The 23,885-nt window shown below is 40.3% G+C and overlaps 1 protein-coding gene across 3 annotated transcripts in view; it reads right to left on the reverse strand.

The window, feature by feature from the left end:
- tmcc2 (transmembrane and coiled-coil domain family 2) overlaps window positions 1-23,885 on the reverse strand; it is a 111,426-nt gene that overhangs the window by 34,064 nt on the left and 53,477 nt on the right. The window contains exon 1 of one of the 3 annotated variants that reach the window (XM_055654878.1): window positions 2,164-4,225. The exons of the other annotated variants lie outside the window; for them this stretch is intronic. Within the exon in view, the coding sequence (XP_055510853.1) occupies window positions 2,164-2,247 (84 nt within the window). The 5' untranslated portion in view covers window positions 2,248-4,225. Of the gene's footprint in view, window positions 1-2,163; window positions 4,226-23,885 lie in introns of those variants that run through there. 3 annotated transcript variants of the gene reach the window in all.

The following is a 23,885-nucleotide window of genomic DNA, read 5'->3' on the forward strand; positions in this document are numbered from 1 at the left end:
TCTATCCAGTTCAGATAAATCTGGCAATGGTGAAATTAGATAAGAAACCACTTCAAGTTTGTGTCAGAGTAGAAAGCAAGGTATTACTTGGGATATTGGGTTTTAAAAAACACAAATACAAGGGATCAATTGAGATTAGCTACACATTATGACAATCAAGAGAGCAACTGTAGAAATCAGCAGACATTGTACACATGCAAAGAGGTCAACAAAACACATGCATGTTACTATTCTTTATAGCAAATCTAGGTCAATCCATTGAACAGAACATTACAAGCACAAGAACGCTTCGGCTCACAATGTCTCTGCCGAACATGATGTCAAAACCAACACTTAACTGTCTGCACATTATCCATATACCTTAATTCCCTGCAAATCCCAATGCCTATCTTAAATACCACTATCGTATCTGCCTCAACTACCATCCCCAGCAGCGCATTACAGGCATTCACCGTCCTCTGTGTAAATAAAAAACTTGCACCGCACTTTTTTCAACATTGCCCCTCTCGTCTTAAAGTTATGCCCTCTAATATCTGATGTTCCCAAACTGGGAAAAAGGTTCTGGCTATCTACCATCTCTATGCCTCTCATAATTTTATAACTTTCTATCGGGACTTCCTACAACCTCCAGCATTTCACACAGAATATTCACTTCTTGGAAATACAAGTTCTTCAACAAAGGTGTAAAACAAATGGACTTGTGTTTAGATTATATGAAACAGATTACAACCATTTATCTAATTTTAGTGTAGCTACTGATAAATGGAATGAAACACCCTACTGACAATTGGCAAGAGTCAAGAGTAAAAAAAAAATTATGATATTCAATAAACTCATTTATAACGATAAAAAGGACAAAGTGCTGGAGGAACTCAGTGGGTCAGGCAGCAGTCCTGGAGAACATGGAAGTGAGTTTTTGGATCGGGACACTTCTTCAGACTGGATCCAAAGAAGGGTCCCAACCTAAAATGTTACCTATCCATGATCTCCAGGGACGCTGCCTGACCCACTGAATACTACAGCACTTTGTCTTTTTTTTGTAAACCAAGTACCTGCAATACCTTGTTTCTACCTTCATTTTTTTAGTGATCATTAGCATTCCTCTACATTTTAAGGGATAGAGGTGGAGGGTTGATCTTGGGTTCATCTTTCATCTGAAAGATTGCACTTCCTCCAATGTAGCACTTCCTCGACACTTCAATGGAAGCCTCTGAAGTGAAAATTGAATTTATGATACGGCAGTGTGCTATCATGCAGTTATGGCCATTAAGGGAAGGTGCATATTCTAAATCCCTGGTCATTTCTTATGTAAACGAAAAAAGTGATAGAAGTATGTTTAACAAAGCACCCTAGTCCTCAAGACATTTTACCAATATCTCCAGTAATTAATCTCGAATGCAACAGAAAACAAAGTCAGGAAGAACATTTCAAATTAAAGTCTAGGACCACTTCTGCACCATCAACGTGCAATATTTTAGTTTCAAATATTTAGCATTTGACTTTTTTTTTTTTAACCTCATGTTAGGTGGACTTGGATAATAAAGTGACTTACAAAGCTATTATTTTTTTCAATTACACACAATTACACAGAAAAATTACAAAGGCCCTGTCAGAAATGATCACTGTTTTAAATTCCGGGTACTGTTGATCAAGAGCTTCCCAATTTCATACTTTACAACAGATGCTATTACACACACTTCCCTTTGTACAATATTAAAATCTTTCATACTTCAAGAAAACCCTTAGAAAAATGAGAGAAAGCGATACAACATCCATACATCAGATACCCTCTCCATAACCTCCCCCCCCCTCCCTTCCCCTCCACCACAACTCCATACCATAACTAACATCCACCAATTTTGATTTTGCTTTAAACTTTTAAAATAGCTTCAGTGTTGTTGCCCTTTAACTTCAATTCAACTCGTCAATGCAGGAACAAAATAAGAGACATTTCAAATTTTAAGAATCCAAGCTGAATGTGGCAAAATCGCTCAAAAATGTATTCAATTTTAAAACCCTCAAGGGTTATGATGTGCAAGATGATACCCAAGAATACAAATTTCAAAGAAAAAGGAACCAAATTAAATTTTGAATTTCCCCCTCCATCATATCTTTCCCCACCTCTGGAGATTTACAGCAAAGGACCACATAATCTGAATTTACCGTGTTGCTGTGCAAAGGAAGAGCAGTAACTGTCTCCTGGTGACATCGGTCAGCCGTAAATGGGAGAGCCTCGTTCCCTGGCATGGCTAAATGTCTCAGAAGTCACTTTTGTTTTCGTGCAGCTTTTTCCTTTCTCTACCACATCTCCAGATGTAGTAGACTTCTTTTTGTGTGGGTGAGATGATCACTGCAGTCGAAATGCTTTGCTTGTGAAAGCACCCATGCCATGCTTCAAACAGATTACTTAGCACAGAATTAAACAGAATAGAAAGGAGCTGCTCTGAACTTGATTTCTCTATTATCTTCAAGGGTTGGTCTGCTACTGCAAATTAACACAAACGCTGCGGTTTTATGCATTTGATTTGTTTTGCACAAGATTCACATCATTAAATTCAACAGCGGCAGTATTTACTCGTGATTAATCCTTTGGGGCAAATATCAACATTTCTCCGCGTTTCCTCTTGCGTTCTACTCCCCTGTTGAATTCATGTTCAGTTTAATGGTTCAGACCAAGAGCCCGTGGCACAAATGTCTCTCTCTCTCTCGCACTCTCTCTCTCTCGGGAGCTGCACTACTTAGCCTACTGTACAGATGGATTCAGTGTGGGATTTCCATATCAAGACAGCATTTAAAAAAAGGAATTAAGCAGCTTTGGAATCAAAAACAAGTTGTTTTGCTTTTCCAGTCAAATAGTTCAACCATCTATAATCATTGCACAGGTCCTTACCTTCTGTCCCTTCAATGGATTAAAAAAAAATTCTACCAAAAAACACAATACTAATACAAAGAACAAAAGATAATAACTACAACAAAGATGTTCTATTCATCTCAAGAATTAATTGAAATACTCTCTTTTGTTAATTTAAATCGACAGTAGAATGCAAGTTTTTCGACATGGTAATTCTTTATTTCCGGATTCTGGAACTGAATCAATAAATGGTGACAGGCGACATTTCCATTCGCAGGCACTGAAATTCATACTGAGCAAAGTAGGATGAGTTTAATAAAGAGAACATGCCTAATAATTCAAATTACTCAGAAGGGAGATGGGTTTGTGTAATAAGGAAAGCTGAAGAAAAATAGTCAAAGCCAAAATCAGAGCATGGTAAAGATTTAATCAGCAATACACATAATAATCATAATGTAAGAATTTTACACAGAGTTTTAAAGCGACATACAATGCTAAATTTCCCTTGCAGGTGGAGGTTAACAATGAAGAATGATTCCAACAAATGTGTGCAGTGTTCTCAATCCCACCGCCCGGAGAGCTCACCCTATTGAAGCACTACGAAAGCACCTTTACCATATCCATTCAATCCTTTGAATGCTTGCCACAAGCACTACTTCTCTCTAAAAGCATGCCCTAGGAATTGCATCGCCTCTCCTCTCATACTTAGAATTTAGAAAACTAGAAGCCTCGACCCACAGAGATTGCGCTACGCCAGCTCCCAATCAAAGGCTTGCCCAAATAATCATTCACTGAATTAATCCAAAATGCTTTCCCTCAGTAGAACCATTACTCCACGAACGTGCTCAAGTTGAGCTGCCAGCCCATAACCGCACTCAAGGTGGTTTGTGTAAAGCCCAAAGCTTTCAATGCCAACCGTCCAGAGTTCCCGAAAGACTCACAACTAAGCATAATTTCATTCAAACGTCAACTCTGCACATCAATTCATTTCTCTCAATCTTCACCTGCCTCTACTTCATGTAGAAGAATAGTTGGCTGTTCAGCCTCTCAAGCCTGCTCCACCATTCAAAAGGTCACAGCTAATGATCTGTCTCAATTCCATATTCCCACTATTTCCTTAACAATCCCATTCAGTTAAATGAGTGTTTTCCTCAAATGACACACTGGAAATGGTAAGCATCTCTGGAACTATCATACGGATGACATCAGGACCAAAATCACGCCTTGCAGTTTTATTGTGTTGCTCAGCCAGATCTGTTGAACTAAACATTTAACAATTCAAAATATCATTACAAAACAAAGTGAGGAATAAATAACGTTGAATAACCTTTGGCAGAGATACTTAGTTCAACAATTCCTCCCTCTGTTGTGGGACGCAAAGCAATTCGGCAACTCCATTAAACAAATTAAGTAAAATTTAAGATTCATGTGAAGTTGAAATGAAAATAATTGTTAAATTCAAAATTCACCATTTTGCTTGAGTAGATAAGATTGCTGACTAACATCTTTATTTGATTTCTCGCTCTTGATATTAATTCATTCTGTTCTAGAGGCTGAAGTAACACAACTATCTTTTCAGAACAATTATTGTTCAACTGTGATTTTTTTTTTTTGGATTTTTTTGATTTTTTTTTTTTTTTTTTTTAAAGCAAATGTTTATCGGCCATGGAAAACCCACTCCTGAATGGATATTCCACACAAAACGCCTCTGATTAATAATCAGGGCTGCAAACCTCTGATTCTTTCTCATGCAAGGCCGAAAATACAGATGCCAATTATAGTGCTCTTACTGCCAATTTCACCCAGCAAAGATAAAGAATGAATTGCTTTGTACAGTACAACACTAGTTATTATTGTCCACACCACTGGGACATCCCTTAGAGGGTTTTCTCCCCCCTCAATTTTGCGATATGTTCAATGTACTGGTCTAGAATTACCGCAGCAAGCTCTGTATCCAAAAATGAGAGTTGTCAAAGAGAAAAAAAAATAAAGTCAAGTCATCTGGCAATCCGAATTGCTATTCAACAGTCAGTCACACTCACACTTAAAGCAGTTGCACGACTTCTGAAGCATCGTAACAATCATTTTATTTAAACTCATCACATTTCAAATAACTCTTACATTTTAGTTAATTCATTGTAGGAATGCAGTTTGGGATTTGATTTAAATGGAGTTGTCCAATAGATTTACACCTCACAACAGACTGGGGAATTATGGACTAAACATCATTCCTAAAGATGATTTATTTCTCTCTTTATTTTGTAATGATCTTTTGAATTCAATTAAATATTCAGTTCAAGAAATGCTGGTAAATGGAAAGAGGCTTTCCAAACAAATAATATGAAACAAAATATTAAATAATTAACAAACAAACATCTAGCACTGGAAATTGTTAAATATTGCCCACAAATATCGAAATAGGGAGTAAAATATTTAAAAAATTCTAGTATCCATTGATACAAGTTTTAGAAGTAGGATTCGTAGCTTTACATCTCAAAACAGTGTCAGAATTTGATCGATAATAAGCAAGCTAACAATATCACACAACAATGCATATCTGAAGCTCATTTCTTTGGAGTAACCATGAATATCTTGAATATTCAGCAAAAATGCATATCTGAAGCTCATTTCTTTGGAATAACCATTATTCCAGATTATCTTTTTATTTCAAATTTTAGGCAATCACAGTACTACAGAGAACACAGAACATTATAGCACAGGAACAGACCCTTGAGCTCACAATGCCCATGCTGAACATGATGCCAAGTTAAACTGATCTCCGCTCTAGATGAACAATATCTCTGTTTTTAGCTTCAGTATTGGGATCTAATTGGGTTATGAAATGAATGATTGACAGGTGAAAATTACTGGGTAAATGTCATATCTTATAGAATACAGAGTGACATTTGTAAAATTGACAGCTGTCGAGAATTATTTATGAATTGTGGGTTGCAAAGAGAAGACGCAGTTGAGTTGTTTCAGCCTGGTAATTACACAGCAAGTTGTAATGCAAAGATACTTATGAATTGACACAGCTGCAAGGTATTGCCACTCTGAGGATAGAAGTTATCAAGTTAAAAATAAATAAGATGAATTTGCATCTAATTATTTGAATAGCACGATTCAACAAACCATATGGTGGTATACAGGCACAGCTTTAAGCTTATTTGGAGAGTTGCTATCAGTGAAACGCCTGGAGAAAGTCACAGGGACAAAGGAAATTACAACAAATATCACTATTTTTAGAACTGTTATTATTCAACAAATTTAAAATACTTGAAGCTCATGCTTTAAACAGAGAGAGCACAGTAACACAGATGTTGGAGCTGCTGCCGCACAGCATCAGAGATCCAGTTCGATCCTGGCGTCGGGAGCAGTGTCTGTGTAGAGTTTGCACAATTTCCAGGTAGTGTAGAGAAAGCAAGAACTTGGACAGATTGGAAGAGTGGTCAGAGAAGTGGCAGATGGAATATAGTGTAGCAAAGTGTTGAGTCATGCATTTTGGTAGTAGGAATAAACGTGTAGACTATTTTCTAAATGGGGTGAGAATCCAGAAATCGGAGGTGCAAAGGGACTTGGGAGTGCTGGTGCAGGATTCCCAAAATGTTAATCTGCAAGTCGAATCAGTAGTAAAGAAAGCAAACTCAATGCTAGCATTTATTTCAAGAGGGATTGTATGCAAAAACAGGGATGTAATGTTGAGGCTCTATAAGGTGCTGGTAAGGCCACATTTGGAATATTGTGAACAATTTTGGGCACCATCTGAGGACAGATATGCTGGATCTGGAGAGGGTCCAGAGGAGGTGTAGAAGAATGATCCCAGGAATGAGTAGGTTTGATGAGCGTTTGACGGGAGAGTCTAGGATTAGAGGTCATAATCTCATAATTAAAGGACGTTCTTTAAGGAAGGAGATAAGGAGAAATGTCTTTAGTTCGAGGGTGGTGAATCTGTGGAATTCTTTGCCACAGAAGGCTGCGGACGCCAAGTCAATGGATATTTTTAAGGCAGAAATAGATGGACTCTTGATTAACACAGGTGCCAGAGGTTGTGTGGAGAAGACAAGAGAATGGGGTTAGGAGGGATAGATAGATTAGCCATGATAGAATGGTGGAGTAGACTTGATGGGCTGAATGGCCTAATTCCACTAATATCCCTTATGACCATCTCCCAGTGACCGCGTGGGTTTCCTCCATGTGTTCTGGTTTCCTCCTATATCCCAAAGACCTGCAGCTTTGTAGGTTAATTAGCCACTGTAAATTGCCCCTTGTGCATAGATGAGAAAGTGGGGTTCCATAGAATTAGTGTGAACAGGTGATCGATGGACTGCGTGGGCTCAGTTGGCTGAAGGGCCTGATTCCATGCTAAAACTAAAAAGGATCAATCTATCTATGTTAACTTGTAGAAAATGAAAGGAAATGCACTACATATTAGCATCAGTAAAATGAAAATGTGGGTGACATTTTAATCATTTAACTGTCATAATATCATCTTTGAATGCCTTTCCATCTACCCACATTCTTTTTACTGCATTGATCACAACCACACCCGAATAACTGCAGGCAAGTTGATCGACATCTTTCTAAAGAAAACATGAAGTTTATGGGCAGTTTTTATTTTCCAGTCTGTAACAACATGATGGCCGGAAGTAGGAAATAACAGAACATCTGAAGATCTGGAAATGCTCAGAAGGTCTTCCAATACTATGGGACATGGAACAAAACTTCAATATTTGAGGTCAAAAGTCTTTCAAAAAGATTCACCATTGAAGGCAAGTTAAGGGTCTAAACATCCATTCCACTTCTCACTCAGGAGACGCTGAATATTTCCAGGGCTTTATTTATCACCTTACTGAAAATCAGCAAAATGTCAGGTGACACATATCAAGCCCTCCTTACAACATATTCAACTACTAACAGCAGTTAAATAAGTTAAACGATTATGCTGTTTTAGTCTGGTGCACCAATTACTGAGTCAAGGTCAAATATATTCACAGCAGTCCCATAATAGTATAGTGGAAAATCAGCAGGAGCAAAGTGCTTCTTCCCTACTTGATATTGGCATTAACACAGGTGTTGCTGATTTCAGCATTAAAGGAGAATAGACCTAGAGTAAAAGTAATTCAGAGTTGCTGTAATAACGTCAGAGACATACAGCACAGAAACAGGCTGTTTATCCCCACTAATTAATGCCGATCCCATTTTCCTGCAATTGGCCCAGATGCTTCTGTTCATTTCCCAACCATGCACCAATCCAAATGCTTTTTAAACACTGGTTATACCCATCCCTACCACCTCCTTTGGCATCTTGTTCCATCCACCCACCCCCCTCAGTGTCAAAAAAGTGCCCCTCAGATCTCCTTTAACTACTTCCTCTCTTGCCTTAAACCTTATGTTCCCGACCAGAGCAAAATTATTGTGACTATCTAACTCTTCAATGCCCTTCCCACTTTTATAAGCTTCAAAACACTCGACCCTCAACCTCCTGTGCACGACTATGAACAAACCTAACCTATCCAATCTCTCCTTGTAACCCAAGTCACCCTTTGCTTCCTATAACATATGGGATAGAATCCTTCAGGACCTGGAAATTGGCGAGTCAATATCTCTAACAATTCTTCTTTCTAGTTACACACGTTTCAGACTATTAACGTACACCCCATCTAACTCTCACCCTGCTCCCTGTTGAATAATTGATTCAAGACACCACGGCTATCTCCCGACTACAAACAAAGACTTAACATTTGGTCCCTGAGGGGACCTACTATTTCCTGTTAAAGTAATCTACAAATTCTGCCTCTGGTCCCCTCAGCCTCGAAATGTCTTACCCAGCATACAGAGAGAGAGATCGAATCTTGCAACTGTTATATAGCCTTCGAGTGCAAAAAATGCAATCAGCTCACAGTGTCAAAGTTGGCTCTTTGAAAAGATTAAATCATTCCCACTCATGCTGCTGTGGCAATTATTTCTGATCCAATTCCCTATCTAAAGTTAAACTGAATCTGCTTCCACCAGCTTTTCAACTAACGCATTCCAAATAATATCAACTCACTGCCAAGAAAATAAACTTTTCATCTCTCACTTCCTTCTATTGCTAGGTATCTTGATTCTGTATCCTCTGGTTATTAACATTCCTGCAGAGAAAATCCATATCTTGTTACAATTATGCTTCCCATATTATTACAGTGACTAGACATCAAAAGATGTTTCTGTGGCTATAAAAGACATATTAAGGACAACTAAATTTCCCCCTTAAACACCCCCATTTAAAGATAATGAATTCCAGATTTTCTGCTCTTTTCACTTAACTTATAAGTAATCCTTCCTGTCATTCTTGAACACTTATATTGCACCAAAATTGAGTATAATACTGTGGTCTTCTGATTCTTTTACAGAAGTCCCCCATTATGGAAGGCAATCTTGTTTAAAATCTATCCATGTTTGTTTTCAATGGGCATGGAAATATCATGAAAATAACTCAAAGTCTTTAAATCTTGTTGCTCTGAACTCATGTCCCACAACATTCAACTTCTAAACATTCAAAGAGGTCGAATATTATCTGGCTCATGACATTTTCTTCTGCTATGAGATTGTGTAATTATTTTTAATCTACTGCTGTCCTCATTAAAACAGTTCTTATCCAAAGGCTGTCATGAAGCCAAGTGGATTTGTATGCTTGTCGAAAGTAGCTTTCAGCTGACTGAGCAATGAATACCAAATGCAACAATAGCACAATAATACTTCTTTGCAGAGTCTAGAAATTGGAGATGCATTTTGATGCTCTTTATAAAACCGTTTTGGTAACATTCCTCAAAAGTACTAACATGGATGAATGGCAAATACTCTCATCTTTAAAATACAAAGCAGAGAGGATGTTCTAGAAACAACCACAAAGGAACAAACAGAGCAGAATACAGAGAGAATAATTTCACTAAACCTGTGGAGAGAAAGCAATTACTAGTAGGTTGGTCAGTTATAAACTCAAGTTGAATTTAAACATCAAGACTTGATGCTCTCAAAGCAAAGGCAAGATCAGAAACCCCAAGCCAAATTAAGTTATTGATCTCTTTCAGGTATGCACTGCATGAGCAGTCTAAATATTGGACGACTGTAAGTACAAAGCTAAAACTCCTAAAGCCTCCTCGCTGCCAAAAGAAATGTGGAAGGGGCCAAACCTCATGGCATCACTGAACCTATTTCACATTTGGAAATTGAGCCATTGAGCCAAATTATGTTTTTTCCAAATATCAGATTTCACGTTGATGATACTTCACAAAACTATTGCCAATGAAAAAGGACACAAAGTGCTGGATTCATTCAGCAGGTCAAGCAGCATCTCTGAAGATCATGGGTAGGTGATGTTTCGGTTCAAGACCTTTCTTCAGACTGAAGATATCTTCCTGATACAGAGTCATGGTCCTAAACATCCATTATCCCTTGGCCTCCACAGATGCTCCTCGAACCACAGTTCTCCAACAGGCTTCTTCTTCTTCTTGCGTATGGCGTGCACAGCCTAAAGTTGTAGGACAACTTATTCTATTTGATCTTATTGGATTGCGCACGCCGGGTTGATTGCATTCATCGAAACAGGGCGGATCACATGAAGGTTGCAATCTTCCACCCCCTCCAACAGGCTGTTTTTGTTTTGCTCCAATTCCAACATCCTTGTGTCTTTCTTCAATCTTATTGCTTTTTCACCTACTTTGCAATTGATTAGCTACCCTATTTATAGGCTGCTCATGTAATACATACTTGCATGAGATCAATAACTGAGTCACTGTCAGGCCTTCTGATCATGGTTTTGCTGTTCTATGTCTATGACTAAAGGCAATAAATGTATTCTTTTCATCATTTTCAACGTCTCCCTGCAGGAGAAATTCTTCTATGATTTGTTCTTTGGTCTGTGCTGTTAACTGCATAAATGCTTACTGTATAGCAGTTTTCTGATATATTACCTCTCACTTTTCAACTTAAGTAGACATTCTAGACAGAAGGATACCAATTGCACTCACATCCCTGCATATTAATGTGTAAATCAAATGGTCTAAAAATATGCTGCCTCTGCAAAATCAGAATTAATAACTTTTCTCCCTTAGCTCAGTGTTCCTGGTGCTGTGCCATTATACTGAATTAGAAAATCCATGAATAATGCACAACAAAATATTTTAAATATACTCCAGAAAGATTTTGACACAGGAGGCCATTTTTACCAACTGAGTCTGCCTGCTCTTTTAAAGAACAGCTCAATGAAACCTCCCATCCATTTATTTCCCAAGGGCCCATTTCTGTGCTGCATGACTAAGACATCTATATTAATTCTGCAGGTAGAAGGCAAAGTTACATAGAGGCTGGCAGTAATACAGCTGAAGCTGAAGAGATCATACTGTGATGCTACATAATGCAGGCACATATTGGAATCATAATCACGGCCCCCTTTAACACTGCTGAATTTTATATGTCTCAAATGTGAAATGATGAGAAAGCAGCCTTTGTGCACCACTTTGAAGTTAGAAAAGTAAAGAGTTTCAAAATGGTTGAACACTCTGGGGACAGCATACAGCCCAGAGCCCAGTATATTATACAAAGGCTTGACATCCGAGAACCTAGCTTGAAACTCGTAATCATTAAAAACTGCTTCTCCAGTTAGGTATGACAATTTGAATTCAATTCCTAGAAGCTTGCCACAACAAAACCCTACTCCTAAACCCAGTCATTTGAAATCTGTGAAAATGTAGGTGTCACAAATATCAAAACAGCCATACCAGGACAGATGTCATCCTTTTCGGCCAGGTTAAATGATGGCACAGTGGCACAGCGGCACAGCGATAGAGTTTCTGCCTTACAGCAACAGAGACCCGGGTTCAATCCTGACTGCGGGTGCTGTCTGTACGGGGTTTGTACATTCTCCCTGTGACCGCATGGGTTTTCTCCGGGTGCTCTGGTTTCCTCCCACACTCCAAGGACATACAGGTTTGCAGGCTTCGGTAAAATTGTAAATTTGAAGGCAGAGATAGATAAGATTCTTGATTAGTACAGATATCAGTATTTATGGGGAGAAGGCAGGAGAACGGGGTTGAGAGGGAAAGATAGATCAGCCATGATTGAATGCGGAGTAGACTTGATGGGCCGAACAGCATAATTTTGTTCCTATAACTTATGAACAAGAAATTGTCTCTAATGTGTAGGATGGTGTTAGTGCACGGAACGACTGCTGGTCGGTGCGGACGCGACTGGCTAAATTACCCGTTTCCCTCTGTATCTCTAAAGTTATAAATTGCCTTAAGATAAGATAAGTAAATTACTCATTGATTTTCTTAGATTCCCTTAATATCCAAAAAGGTTTGGAACTGTCTGAATATACAAATCCTCACCAGGTTACAACAGGGTTGCGTTCCCAAGAATTATTTGCAAGCCAAACCGTTCGAAAGTTGGAAATGTGGTTGCCTGGCAATACATTTAAATGTAACCATAGGCCAATCATGGGCAACATGTAGTTAAATCAGGGCATTTAACTCACAATTGATATTTTTCAGCAAGATGCAATGATATTGCCTCAAAACGAGTTCCTACACTGCGGAGGATGCCTAATGTCCTGCGGCAGCTGGCAAATCTATTCTGCCAGTCTCAAAATGTTGTTTAGATGCAAGGGTGCACACAAGTCACGTGTTTGTAACCTGTGAGGATCTGTACTTGATTAGCACCTCCTCCAACCTCATCTACTGTATCCGCTGTTTCAGGTGTCAACTTCTCTACATCGGCGAGACCAAGTGCAGGCTCGGCAATCGCTTCACTGAACATCTCCGCCCAGTCTGTCTTAACCTACCTGATCTCCCGGTTGCTCAGCACTTCAACTCACCCTCCCATTCCCAATCTAACCTTTCTGTCCTGGGCCTCCTCCATTGTCAGAGCGAGGCCCAGCACAAATTGGAGGAACAGCACCTCATATTTCACTTGGGTAGTGTACATCCCAGCAGTATGAACAGCAGTATGAACATTGACTTCTCTAACTTCAAATAACCCTTACTATCTCCTCCCCCTTCCCAGTTCTCCCACCAGTCTTACTGTCTCCGACTACATTCTATCTTCGGCCCGCCCACTCTCCTGACATCAGTATGAACAAGGGTCTCGACCCGAAATGTCTCCAATTCCTTCCCTCCAGAGATGCTGCCTGTCCCGCTGAGATACTCCAGCACTGTGTGTCTACCTTTTGTACTTGATTAGTTTAGTTTCGAGATGGAGAGCGGAAACAAGCCCTTCGGATCACTCGGTCCTAAGGACGAGGGACAAGTTTACATTTTGTACATCCTGTACATCCTTGGAATGTGGGAGGAAACCAGAGCACCAGGGAAAACCCACATAGTCACGAGGTGAATGTATAAACTCTGTACAGAGAGCACCCGTAGTCAGGATCGAATCAGAGTTTCTGGCACTGTCAGGCAGCAACTCTGCCGCTGCCGCTGCCGCCCTGAGTCTCCGCAACCCAATTGTACAAGGGAGTCTATGATTCATCGTCGTCTGGGTGAAGAAATGTTCTGCAACGATTGGCGAGCTCTTTATTTTGAGACGGGGAAAGCATCAGCATCAACCCTGCAACATATCTGTGCTTTCAATTAGATCATTTCCTATTCTTCACAATGATAAAAGACTCTTTATATTACCATATGTAGCATATCTCGAAATGCTGAGATAACCCATATTGTTTTACAATTAATTGTATACTTCTGGTGTCATCAGATTGAATTTGCTTCTATAAATCCACCAGAGCCTCCTTTGTATCATGAATTCAGCAAGCAAATTGGATAATATAGGAATTTTAAATTTTTATAAAAATAGCTTTTGTTCAAATAAAATAACTTTTCCCACACTGTATCTACTGTACATTCGGTAATGAAGCTAATTAAATAACTATAACCACAAAAACTCTGCACTAGAGACCCGGGTTCGATCGTGACTATGGGTGCTGTCTGCATGGAGTATGTACGTTCTCCCTGTGACCACATGGGTTTTACCCGGTTTCCACGCACACTCCGAAGACGCACTGGTGTGGAGGATAATTTGGTTTCAATAAGTATCGTAAATTGTCCTTAGTGTGTAGGATAGTGATAGTGTATGGGGATCGTTGGTCGGAGTGGACCCAGTGGGCCGAAGGTCCTGCTTCCGCATCTCTCAACTAAAAATATAAATTGCTTATACAGTAATAAAAATTGAACCCAGTACATTTTCGGATTCAAAACCAGGCACTAAATTAGTGCTGCCCAAAGAATGATGAACGTAAAAATTCCAAAAGCAAAGACACACGAGATGGGTTATCCATTATACTCTCCATGAATGAAAATCCGAGATAGTATAATGGATAATATTGCCCGTAGGAAACCAGCACCACTGCGTCGCTAATGTTTTCAACGATTTAATAATAAATAATATAATAATAGATAGCCTATGTTGACCACAGCAGCTTCTGTGCACAGCAACATTATACAGCACACAAATGGCGTCCAAAGCTTACACTTATCAAACAAGTGCCAGTGGCATAATTTGTCATAAACCTTTACATGTCACATATACACCAATGCACAAGAAATAAGTGAGCAGAATCAAAATTGTCCTCACTAAAATGTAGAGAAGTTACCACCCTCTCAAAGTGTCAAACAAACATCTACAATGTAAATTTAGGCATAAATTATTCTGGAGACACAAGGGGCTGCAGATGCTGGCTAATCTACTGCAATTTTGGGAAGTAACTTAACTGAATACAAAAGGAAAATCATGGATAAAATGCAAGATTTGTAATTGATCCAGAAAATGGACACAGTACGTTTGAAGTGTATTTTGAGAAAAATCACTTTATAAATATATTATTTAACTTCTCCTCCTAGCCTCTCAATAACACTGAAAAATCCCAATACATTTCAAAAGTAAAAAAACATACAAAGCGCTGGAGTAAACTCAGTGGGTCAAGCAGCATCTTTGCAGGACACGGATAGGTGACATTTCAGGTTGGGACATTTCTCCAGTCTAATGGGTCCACATTTCAAAGTGCATTCATGGCAGTTATGAAGTCAGGCATCCCCAACAAATCCCTAAATTAATAAAGATACACCAAAAATAATCCCCAGTTTTGAAAGGCCATTTGCGGAAAATCTGCAATAATTTATTTGGCACCGTCTTGCATAAACAATTGGTTGACATATCCTCCATCTTTAATTGACAACGTCAAAGAGGGATTCATATACAGGTAAATCTGCTATAAGATAGACAAAAAGCTGGAGTAACTCAGCATCACAGGCAGCATCTCTGGAGAGAAGGAATTGGTGATGTATCTGGACAAGATCCTTCTTCAGACTGAAAGTCATGGGTAAAGGAAATGAGAGATATAGGCGATGATGTAGAGAGATATAGAACAATGAATGAAACATATGCAAAAAAGAAACGATGATAAAGGAAACAGGCCATTATTAGCTGTTTGCAAGAAGCTCAAGCAACTTGGGTGGGGCAGGGATAGAGAGAGAGGGACTGCAGGGGTTAATGAAGTTGGGGAAATAAATATTCATACCACTGGGTTGTAAACTGCCAAAGCGAAATATGAGATGCCATTCCTCCAATTTGTATTTAGCTTCACTGACAATGGAGGAGGCTTAGGACAGAAAGGTCAATGTGGGAAGGAGAGTTAAAATGTTTATCAGCCGGGAGATCTGGTAGGTCCAGCTAGACTGAGCGAAGGTGTTCAGCGAAGCGATCGCCCAGTCCACGTTTGGTCTTGCCAATGTATAAGAGTCCACATCTTGAACAATGGATACAATAGATGAGGTTGGAGGAGGTGCAAGCGAACCATTGCCGGACATGAAAGGACTGTCGGGGTCCCTGGACAGAATCGAGGGAGGAGGTCGAGGGCCAGGTGTTGCATCTCCTGCGGTTGCAGGGTAAGGTACATGGGATCCGGGTGGTTTGGGTGGGAATGGATGAGTTAACCAAAGAGTTGTGATGGGAACGGTCTCTGCGGAAGGCTGAAAGGGGTGGAGATGGGAAGATGCGACTACTGGTGGGATCCTGTTGGAGATGGCGAAAATGTCTATATGTTCTATCCACCTGTATTCTGTTCTTCCCCTGGCAAGGGCCTGTTTTTGTGCTGCAAGAACCTATTTTTGTGCTGTATGACTCCATGACTCTACCACTGACCTATAAGTAAGCTAGCTATGAATCCAAATGACAAAGTCACCGAAGATAGCAGAGAAACATTTGATTTAAAAGACAGCCGATGAAATATTGATATCATCTCACTTACTTAGAGCATCTTTCAAGGTAGGATGGAACTAAAATTTGACAAGGAAAAAAAATAAACTACAGAAAGATAAATAGCATTTGAGAGTGAAAATCAAGAATGGAATTCAATCACAGGATTTCCACAGCATTATTATAAAATGGTGAAGCAGCTTCCAAGCAGGATACCAAAGGCAGAATTTTCAGGATTTAAAAAAAATTGACCATGTTTTAAACAAAAAAAAAACTTATCCACATTGCCCGGTTCAATGTGCATAATGTAGCAAGTCTTGAGAAACGCTAACAGACACATGGATACAGCAACATAACAAAGTTGACAAAACTACAACTGGTAGTTAAAAGGCCACAGTGAGCTGCAGATGTACCTAGGACTAACAAAGTCAGCCTCTTCCTCACATCATACAGTTTATTCATGCAGTAATGCAAAACCATAATTAAATGGAAAATACAGTAACGGTGTCATCAGAGTCGGCTTGAATCAATAATAACGGACATGATAAAGAATGCACTGGAGATGAAACATGGTGTACCGTCAACTTGTGTGCACCATTGCCACTTTTCATTTCACTGCAAATCTCGTATGTATATGTGACGAATAAACTTGACTTGACTTTACTGCAAGCTAGCAGTGCAGAGGCATTTTACCATCATGGGAAACTACCTCAATGCGGTAGATAATAGAGCAGTGCTGAACTATGATCTACTTCTTTGATGACCCTCAGGCTATCCTTGTTCGGGATTTACCTTGCAGTAAACATTATTCCCTTATCATGTATCTATGCAGTGTAAATGGATCGATTGTAATCATGTGTTCAAGAAGGAACTGCAGATGCTGGAAAATCGAAGGTACACAAAAATGCTGGAGAAACTCAGCGGGTGTAGCAGCATCTATGGAGCGAAGGAAATAGGTGACGTTTCGGGCCAAAACCCTTCTTCAGACTGATAGTGGGGGGGGGGGGGGGGATAGAAGGAAGGAAAAAGGGAGGAGGAGGATGGGAGGAGACAGCTCGAGGGTTAAGGAAGGGGAGAAGACAGCAAGGGCTAGCAAAATTGGGAGAATTCAATGTCCATGCCCTCCGGACGCAGGCTACCCAGGTGGAATACGAGGTGTTGTTCAATTTCCGGTGTTGCTCACTCTGGCAATGGAGGAGACCCAGGACAGAGGTCAGATTGGGAATGGGAGGGGAAGTTGAAATGCTGATTGTAATCATGTATTGTCTTTCTGCTGACTGGTTAGCATGCAACAAACTTTTTTCACTACTTGGCACATGTGATAATAAACTAAACTGAACTGAACCCCACCTCCCCCTCTCTCTTTCCTCTGCACCCAACACGTGTGCACCATTTTTCTCCTTTCACCCTTCTTGTCCTCGACCTCCTTACCATTACACAAATATCCTTCCTGCTGGTTTTACATTTCATTTCCCTTCATCTGACAACATTTTGTCTCTTTTTAATCTCTGGCCTTTGTAAGTCACTCCACCAATCTGCCAGTCAAATAACCCTCACCTGTATCCACCTATCACTTGCAGGCCTTGATCTGCCTCCACTTATTTTCCAGTTTTCTTCTAACATCTACAATCAGGCTGAAGAAGGGTCCTGACTCGAAACATCTCCTATCTATTCCCTCTGTAGGTGAGCTTCTTCTTATCGAGTCCACATAGATTAGAAATTGTTCAGCCAGAGCTGAACACACGTCTCGGCATCTGCATACAATGGCGTCTTGCGCTTCTTAGTGGAAAGATTGGTAGAAACAGGGCTGCGACGTGAACGCTCTTTCCTCCACCCCCATAGGTGAGCTGGCCCACTGCGGTACCCCAGAACTTCGTGCTCCGCTCAATATTCCAACACATGCAGTTCCTAATGTCACCAGTAGGCATTTATCGCTCAGATAGCAATGTTATACAAACCTCAAATCAGGGAACTTATGTTTGTAATACTCACAAATGTTCCCAGCAAAGAATTAAGGAGAAATATTCTTCTGCCTGTAGAGGAATGCTCCATCTGCATATCCCATGTGTCACCAACACAAAATGAATCAAGAGAGTCAAGCTGTACTGTGATTCTCTCGCAGAGTGGGAGAGTTTCAACAAGAGCGAGTACCTTCTGCCAGCAGCAGTCAAGGAAAATAAAAGACATTCATTTTCTCAAAGCTGCAACACAACAGCGAATAGAAACCGGTTCACGCTGGTTTAAATAGGGCCATTTTTGCAATGCTCAGTCAACTGCACCAACACATCTAAATGCAGAACTTCACTTTAAATAAAAAAAGGCAAGACTTGCAACACATGCAAAAACGAATATTCTATTCTCAATATCAATTTATTTCACTTACCATGATCGCAACAGTGGCAATACCCCAAGCCCAAATACCATCACAGATTTGAAGCGCGTGTAAAAAATTTACTGTGACTAATGCTATGTGGTGGCACATAGCATCATCGTTTTATAAAAAGGGTGACAATAACAACAAAAGATGTGCAAAAGATGTGTGATGTGCCCAGTTATAATTCAGTTTAAGTAATCAACAGCATATATTGTGACCAATTCATTGTAAATCAAGGGCAAGGTAAGAACATATATGTGCTACTACACATGAAGAAGGTATGACCAATGCACCATCACGAGTCCTATAATTGACATGTACATCTGCACACTGTACAATTTAAAACGGAATATTAAATGTTATAAAAGCAAGCCAGAAACTTGAAAAGCAGTGTCAATTCACACGGTTTATTGTCCTTGATGATGATCATTCTGTTTAGCCTCTGTAGAAATGTGTGGGACACTGTAGATAGTTTGCAGCCTGGAGGTGGCAGTAGCTTTTAAAGCAGTATTGCAGATTGAAACTCTTTAATCATCTTCTGTTTTTCCCCTATTTAATACAGTCGTTATAGAGTCATAGAGTGTGGAAACAGGCCCTTCAGCCCAACTTGCCCACACCAGCCAACAGGTCCCAACTATGCTAGTCCCCCCTGCCTGCGCTTGGTCCATATCCCTCCAAACTTGTCCTATCCATGTACCTGTCTAACTGTTTCTTAAATTTTGGGATAGTCCCAGCCTCAACTACCTCCTCTGGCAGCTCGTTCCATACATCCACCACCCTTTGTGTGAGAAAATTACCCCTCAGATCCCTATTAACTGTTTTCCCCTTCACCTTGAACCTATGTCCCCTGGTCATCAATTCCCCTACTCTGGGCAAGAGATTTTGTGCATTTACCCGATCTATTTCTCTCATGATTTTGTACACCTCTATAAGATCACCCCTCATCCTCCTGCGCTCCAAGGAATAGAGACTCAACCTACTCAACCTCTCCCTATAGCTCAGACCCTCTAGTCCCGGCAACATCCTCGTAAATCTTCACTGAACCCTTTCAAGTTGAACATTATCTTTCCTATAATGCGGTGCCCAGAAATGTCTAAATAGTCTCAAAGGTGCAAAGGTTAGTTTATGTGTACCAATTGAGGTATAGTGAAACCTGAATTACCAACGTCTTATACAACTGCAATACGACCTCCCAACTTCTATACTCAATACTCTGACTGATGAAGGCCAATGTGCCAAAAGCCTTTTTGACTGCCTTATGTACCTGCCACTCAACCTTCAAGGAACCATGCACCTGTACTCCTAGACCCCTCTGGTCTACAACACTCAGCAGAGGCCTCCCATTCACTGTGTAGATCTGCCCTTGTTAGATGTCACATTTCTCTGTATTAAATTCCATCATCCATTCCTCCGCCCACCTGGCTAATTGATCAAGATCCTGCTGCAATCTTTCACAACCATCTTCACTATCTGTAAAACTACCCACTTATGTATCATCAGCAAACTTGCTAATCTTGTTCTGTATTTTCTCATCCAAATCATCGATGAAGATGACAAACAGTAACGGGGCCAGCACTGAACCCTGAGGCACACCACAAGTCACAGGTCTCCAGTCCGAGAAGGAACCTTCCACCATCACCTTTTGCTTCCTTCTATGAATATAATTTGCTATCCATTCAGCTATCTCTACTTGGATTTAATGCAATCTAACTTTCCAGAACTCTACATGAAATCCATGCATACAACATCTGCAACTCAACCCTCATTGACCTTTTTGGACTTCAAAATACTCAAGATTTGTGAGACAGGGCCTCCCACGTTCAAAACCACGCTGACTATCCCTAATCAGCCCTTGCCCGATCCAAATGCCTGTATAACCTATCCCTCAGAATACTCTCTAGTAACTTTCCAACTACAGATGTTAAGCTCACTGGCCTATAGTTACCAGCATTTTCGCTGCAGCCCTTCGTGAATAGAGGTACAACATTTGCCACCCTCCAGTATTCCGGCACCTCTCCTGTATTTAAGGACGACTCTTAAATTGCAACCAGGGGTGACACAATTTACTCTCAAACTTGTCAAACTCGCCATTTGATTTTTAATAAAACACACAAAAATATGGTAGACAAGCATTATATAGTGTGACAGATTCTTAACTTAACTCAGTGTATCTTGATATCCAGTGCAGTTGGGAACCTGCTCATTAAAACAGACATTCATTTTTAATTGCCACTGCAGAGGACTGTCTAAGCAAGACTGATCTTGTTGCAGTGTTACAGGCACTTTAATGGCCAGTGACTAGTAGAATTTCTTAGCATTCATATTCCTTATCAAACACATGCAAATCACATGAAACATCAATAGTCAACTTAAAAGGATACTTCACTACTTATTTACCGAGTAGAAGTCCAAATGATGCTTTAAGGTACGCAACTAAAACTTTTTTTTCTTCATTGCCTTTCCCTTTCTTCTGCTTTCACACAAAAGCTGCACGGAAATGGGACTCCATTGCAAAGAAATCGGAGGTCTTCACATCATGCCTCACTATCTGCACTGTTCGTTACCTCTGGACAGCACAGTTTGTAACGTTTTTTCATGGTTGCAGTTTCACTGGCAATGCTACAAACTTGCAACATGATCTGAGCAGGCCAAAAGCGACTGTCAGTTAAAGTACCAGCTGGTCAGCCTCTGAATCAAATCAGGCAAAATCGCCATGGTAGCCTTTTCATTATGAGTAGCACTAATTAGACAGTTGTTCTGTCAGGTAACGAACAATTATACCAAACTAACTATCATACCAATTCAGTCAGCCAGGCTGATGCTGAAATGGATTTTGGATGAATTACCAATGCAAGCAAGACCATTTAAGGGTCATCAGAGCTACAGTATCTCCTGCTCTTCCTGCCTCCAACACCACCCCACAACTGTTTACAAAACCTAAGGCACATTTGCTGCAATCAATCTGTCAAAAATTACGGTCTTGACACGGTTTGGCACTTTACATAATGCTCCTGGAGGTTGGGGAATGGAACATGAAACACATGTAGTGTTTCAATCACTGGGACATTCATTCACTGGGAATAAAATGATCAGCAGTTTGTGTGTGAAAATGTGGGAATTCTGCATTTGGATAGAGAGTGACACAGTTAATTCGGAGACTAGGGTCCTGAACTTAAAGAAAGGAGACTTAAGTGTATGAGACAGGAATTGGCTTGGATCGACTTGCGAATTATACTTAAAGCATGGAGCAGTGGCTGCTCAGGCTTACAACCAATGTGGAGAAGAAGCATTAACTCCGCTGCTCCGGGCCCAGGGAACTATAGACCAGTTAGCCTTACATCGGTAGTGGGGAAGATGCTCGCGTCGATTGTTAAAGGTGTTGTAGCAGCGCATTTAGAAAGCAGTGAAAGGATCGGTCAAAGTCAGCATGGATTTATGAAGGGCAAATCATGCCTGACCAATCTTCTAGGATTTTGAGGATGAAACAAGTAGAATGGATAAGGGAGAGCCAGTGGATGTTGTGTTTCTAGACTTTCAAAAAGCTTTTGACAAGGTCCCACACAAGAGATTAGTGTGCAAAATTAGAGTACATGGTATTGGGGGTAGGGTATTGACAAGGATAGAGAATTGGTTGACAGACAAGAAGCAAAGAATCGGAATTAACGAATCCTTTTCAGAATGGCAGGAAGTGACCGCAGGCAGTGGGGTGCCGCAAGGCTCTGTGCTGGGACCCCAGTTATTTGCAATATATATTAACGATTTAATTAAATGTGATATATCCAAGTTTGCAAATGGCACAAAGCTGGGTGGCTGTGTGAGCCGAGATGAGGATGCTATGAGGCTGCAGGGTGACTTGAATCGGTTGGGTGAGTTGCCAAATGCAATATAATGTGGATAAATGTGAGGTTATCCACTTTGGTGACAAGAACAGGAAGACGGATTATTATCTGAATAGTGTTAAATTAGGAAAAGTGGAGGGGCAACGAGAACTGGGTGTGCTTGTACATCAGTCACTGAAAGTAAGCATGCAGGTACAGCAGGCAGTGAAGAAAGCGAATGGCATGTTGGTCTTCATTGCGAGAGGATTTGAATTTAGGAGCAACGAAGTCCTACTGCAGTTGTACTACTGCAGCTGGTGAGTCCGCAACTGGAGTATTGTGTGCAATTTTGTCTCCTAATTTGAGGAAGGACATTATTGCTATTGAGGGAGTGCAGCATAGGTTCACCAAGTTAATTCCCGGGACGGCGGGACTGACATATGATGAAAGAATGGGTCAACTGGGCTTGCATTCACTGGAATTTAGAAGGATGAGAGGGAATCTTATAGAAACATAAAATTCTTAAAGGATTGGACAGGCTAGATGCAGGAAAAATGGTCCTGATGTTGGGGGAGTCCAGAACCAGGGGTCCCAGTTTAAGAATAAGGAGTAGGACATTTGGGACTGAGATGAGAAAAAACTTCTTCACCCAGAGAGTTGTGAATCTATGGAATTCTCTGCCACAGAAAACAGTGGAGGCCAATTCACTGGATGTTTTCAAGAAAGAGTTAGATTTAGCTCTTAGGGCTAGAGAATCAAAGGATATGGGGGAAAAAGCAGGAAAGGGGTACTGATTTTAGATGATTAGCTAAGATCATATTGAATGGCGGAGCTGGCTCGAAAGGCTGAATGGCCTACTCCTGCACCTATTTTTTCTATGTTTCAATGTGCAAGATATTATGCAGGGCTGCAAACACTGGGCTTTTTGCTGACTACCAATTTGGTCAAACATTCAGGAAGCTTAATGCTTTGTTGAGCGAAAACTAAGAGAGAGCAACATAAAACATAAATTGCAGTAGTGTCCTACACTTTACATTCATTCATCAGAGGCTGCTATAACTGACACCATAAAATTGTTAAAAGCAATAAATACTGAACAATTTTCGTCATACAAACATTGCTTCCTAGATGGCGAACCAAGGCGACTATTTGCGTGCTAGCCACAGAAGCAGTTCGACAAACTCATTATAATCGCTCCACACTCTTAAATCTCTATTCCTACAGCAACATTTACCTTGCACTAAACGTTATCATGTATCTATGCACTGTGAATGGCTCGATTGTAATCATGTATTGTCTTTCTGTTGACTGGTTAGCGCACAACAAAAGCTTTACACTGTACCTCGGTACCCGTGACAATAAACTAAACTGAACTACAAATGATAAGTATGAGTAGCCCATCATGTCTCATATGTATCAGAGATTCAAGGCTCGGGCATTTAATCTATTTCAATGAAGGATCACATCTTAGAATACAAGCACTGGCATACGCAAATGCAGAGAGAATTAGTCGTTAGATTCTGACCTCAGTCTTAAAACACATTTATATTCCTTGGCTTTTGACCCTGCTTGAGACTTTGCTCCTGTTTTAGTGCTTTTAATGTTTTTAATTTTA

This window comes from Leucoraja erinacea, chromosome 24 (assembly GCF_028641065.1).
Source record: "Leucoraja erinacea ecotype New England chromosome 24, Leri_hhj_1, whole genome shotgun sequence".
NCBI lineage: Eukaryota > Metazoa > Chordata > Chondrichthyes > Rajiformes > Rajidae > Leucoraja > Leucoraja erinaceus.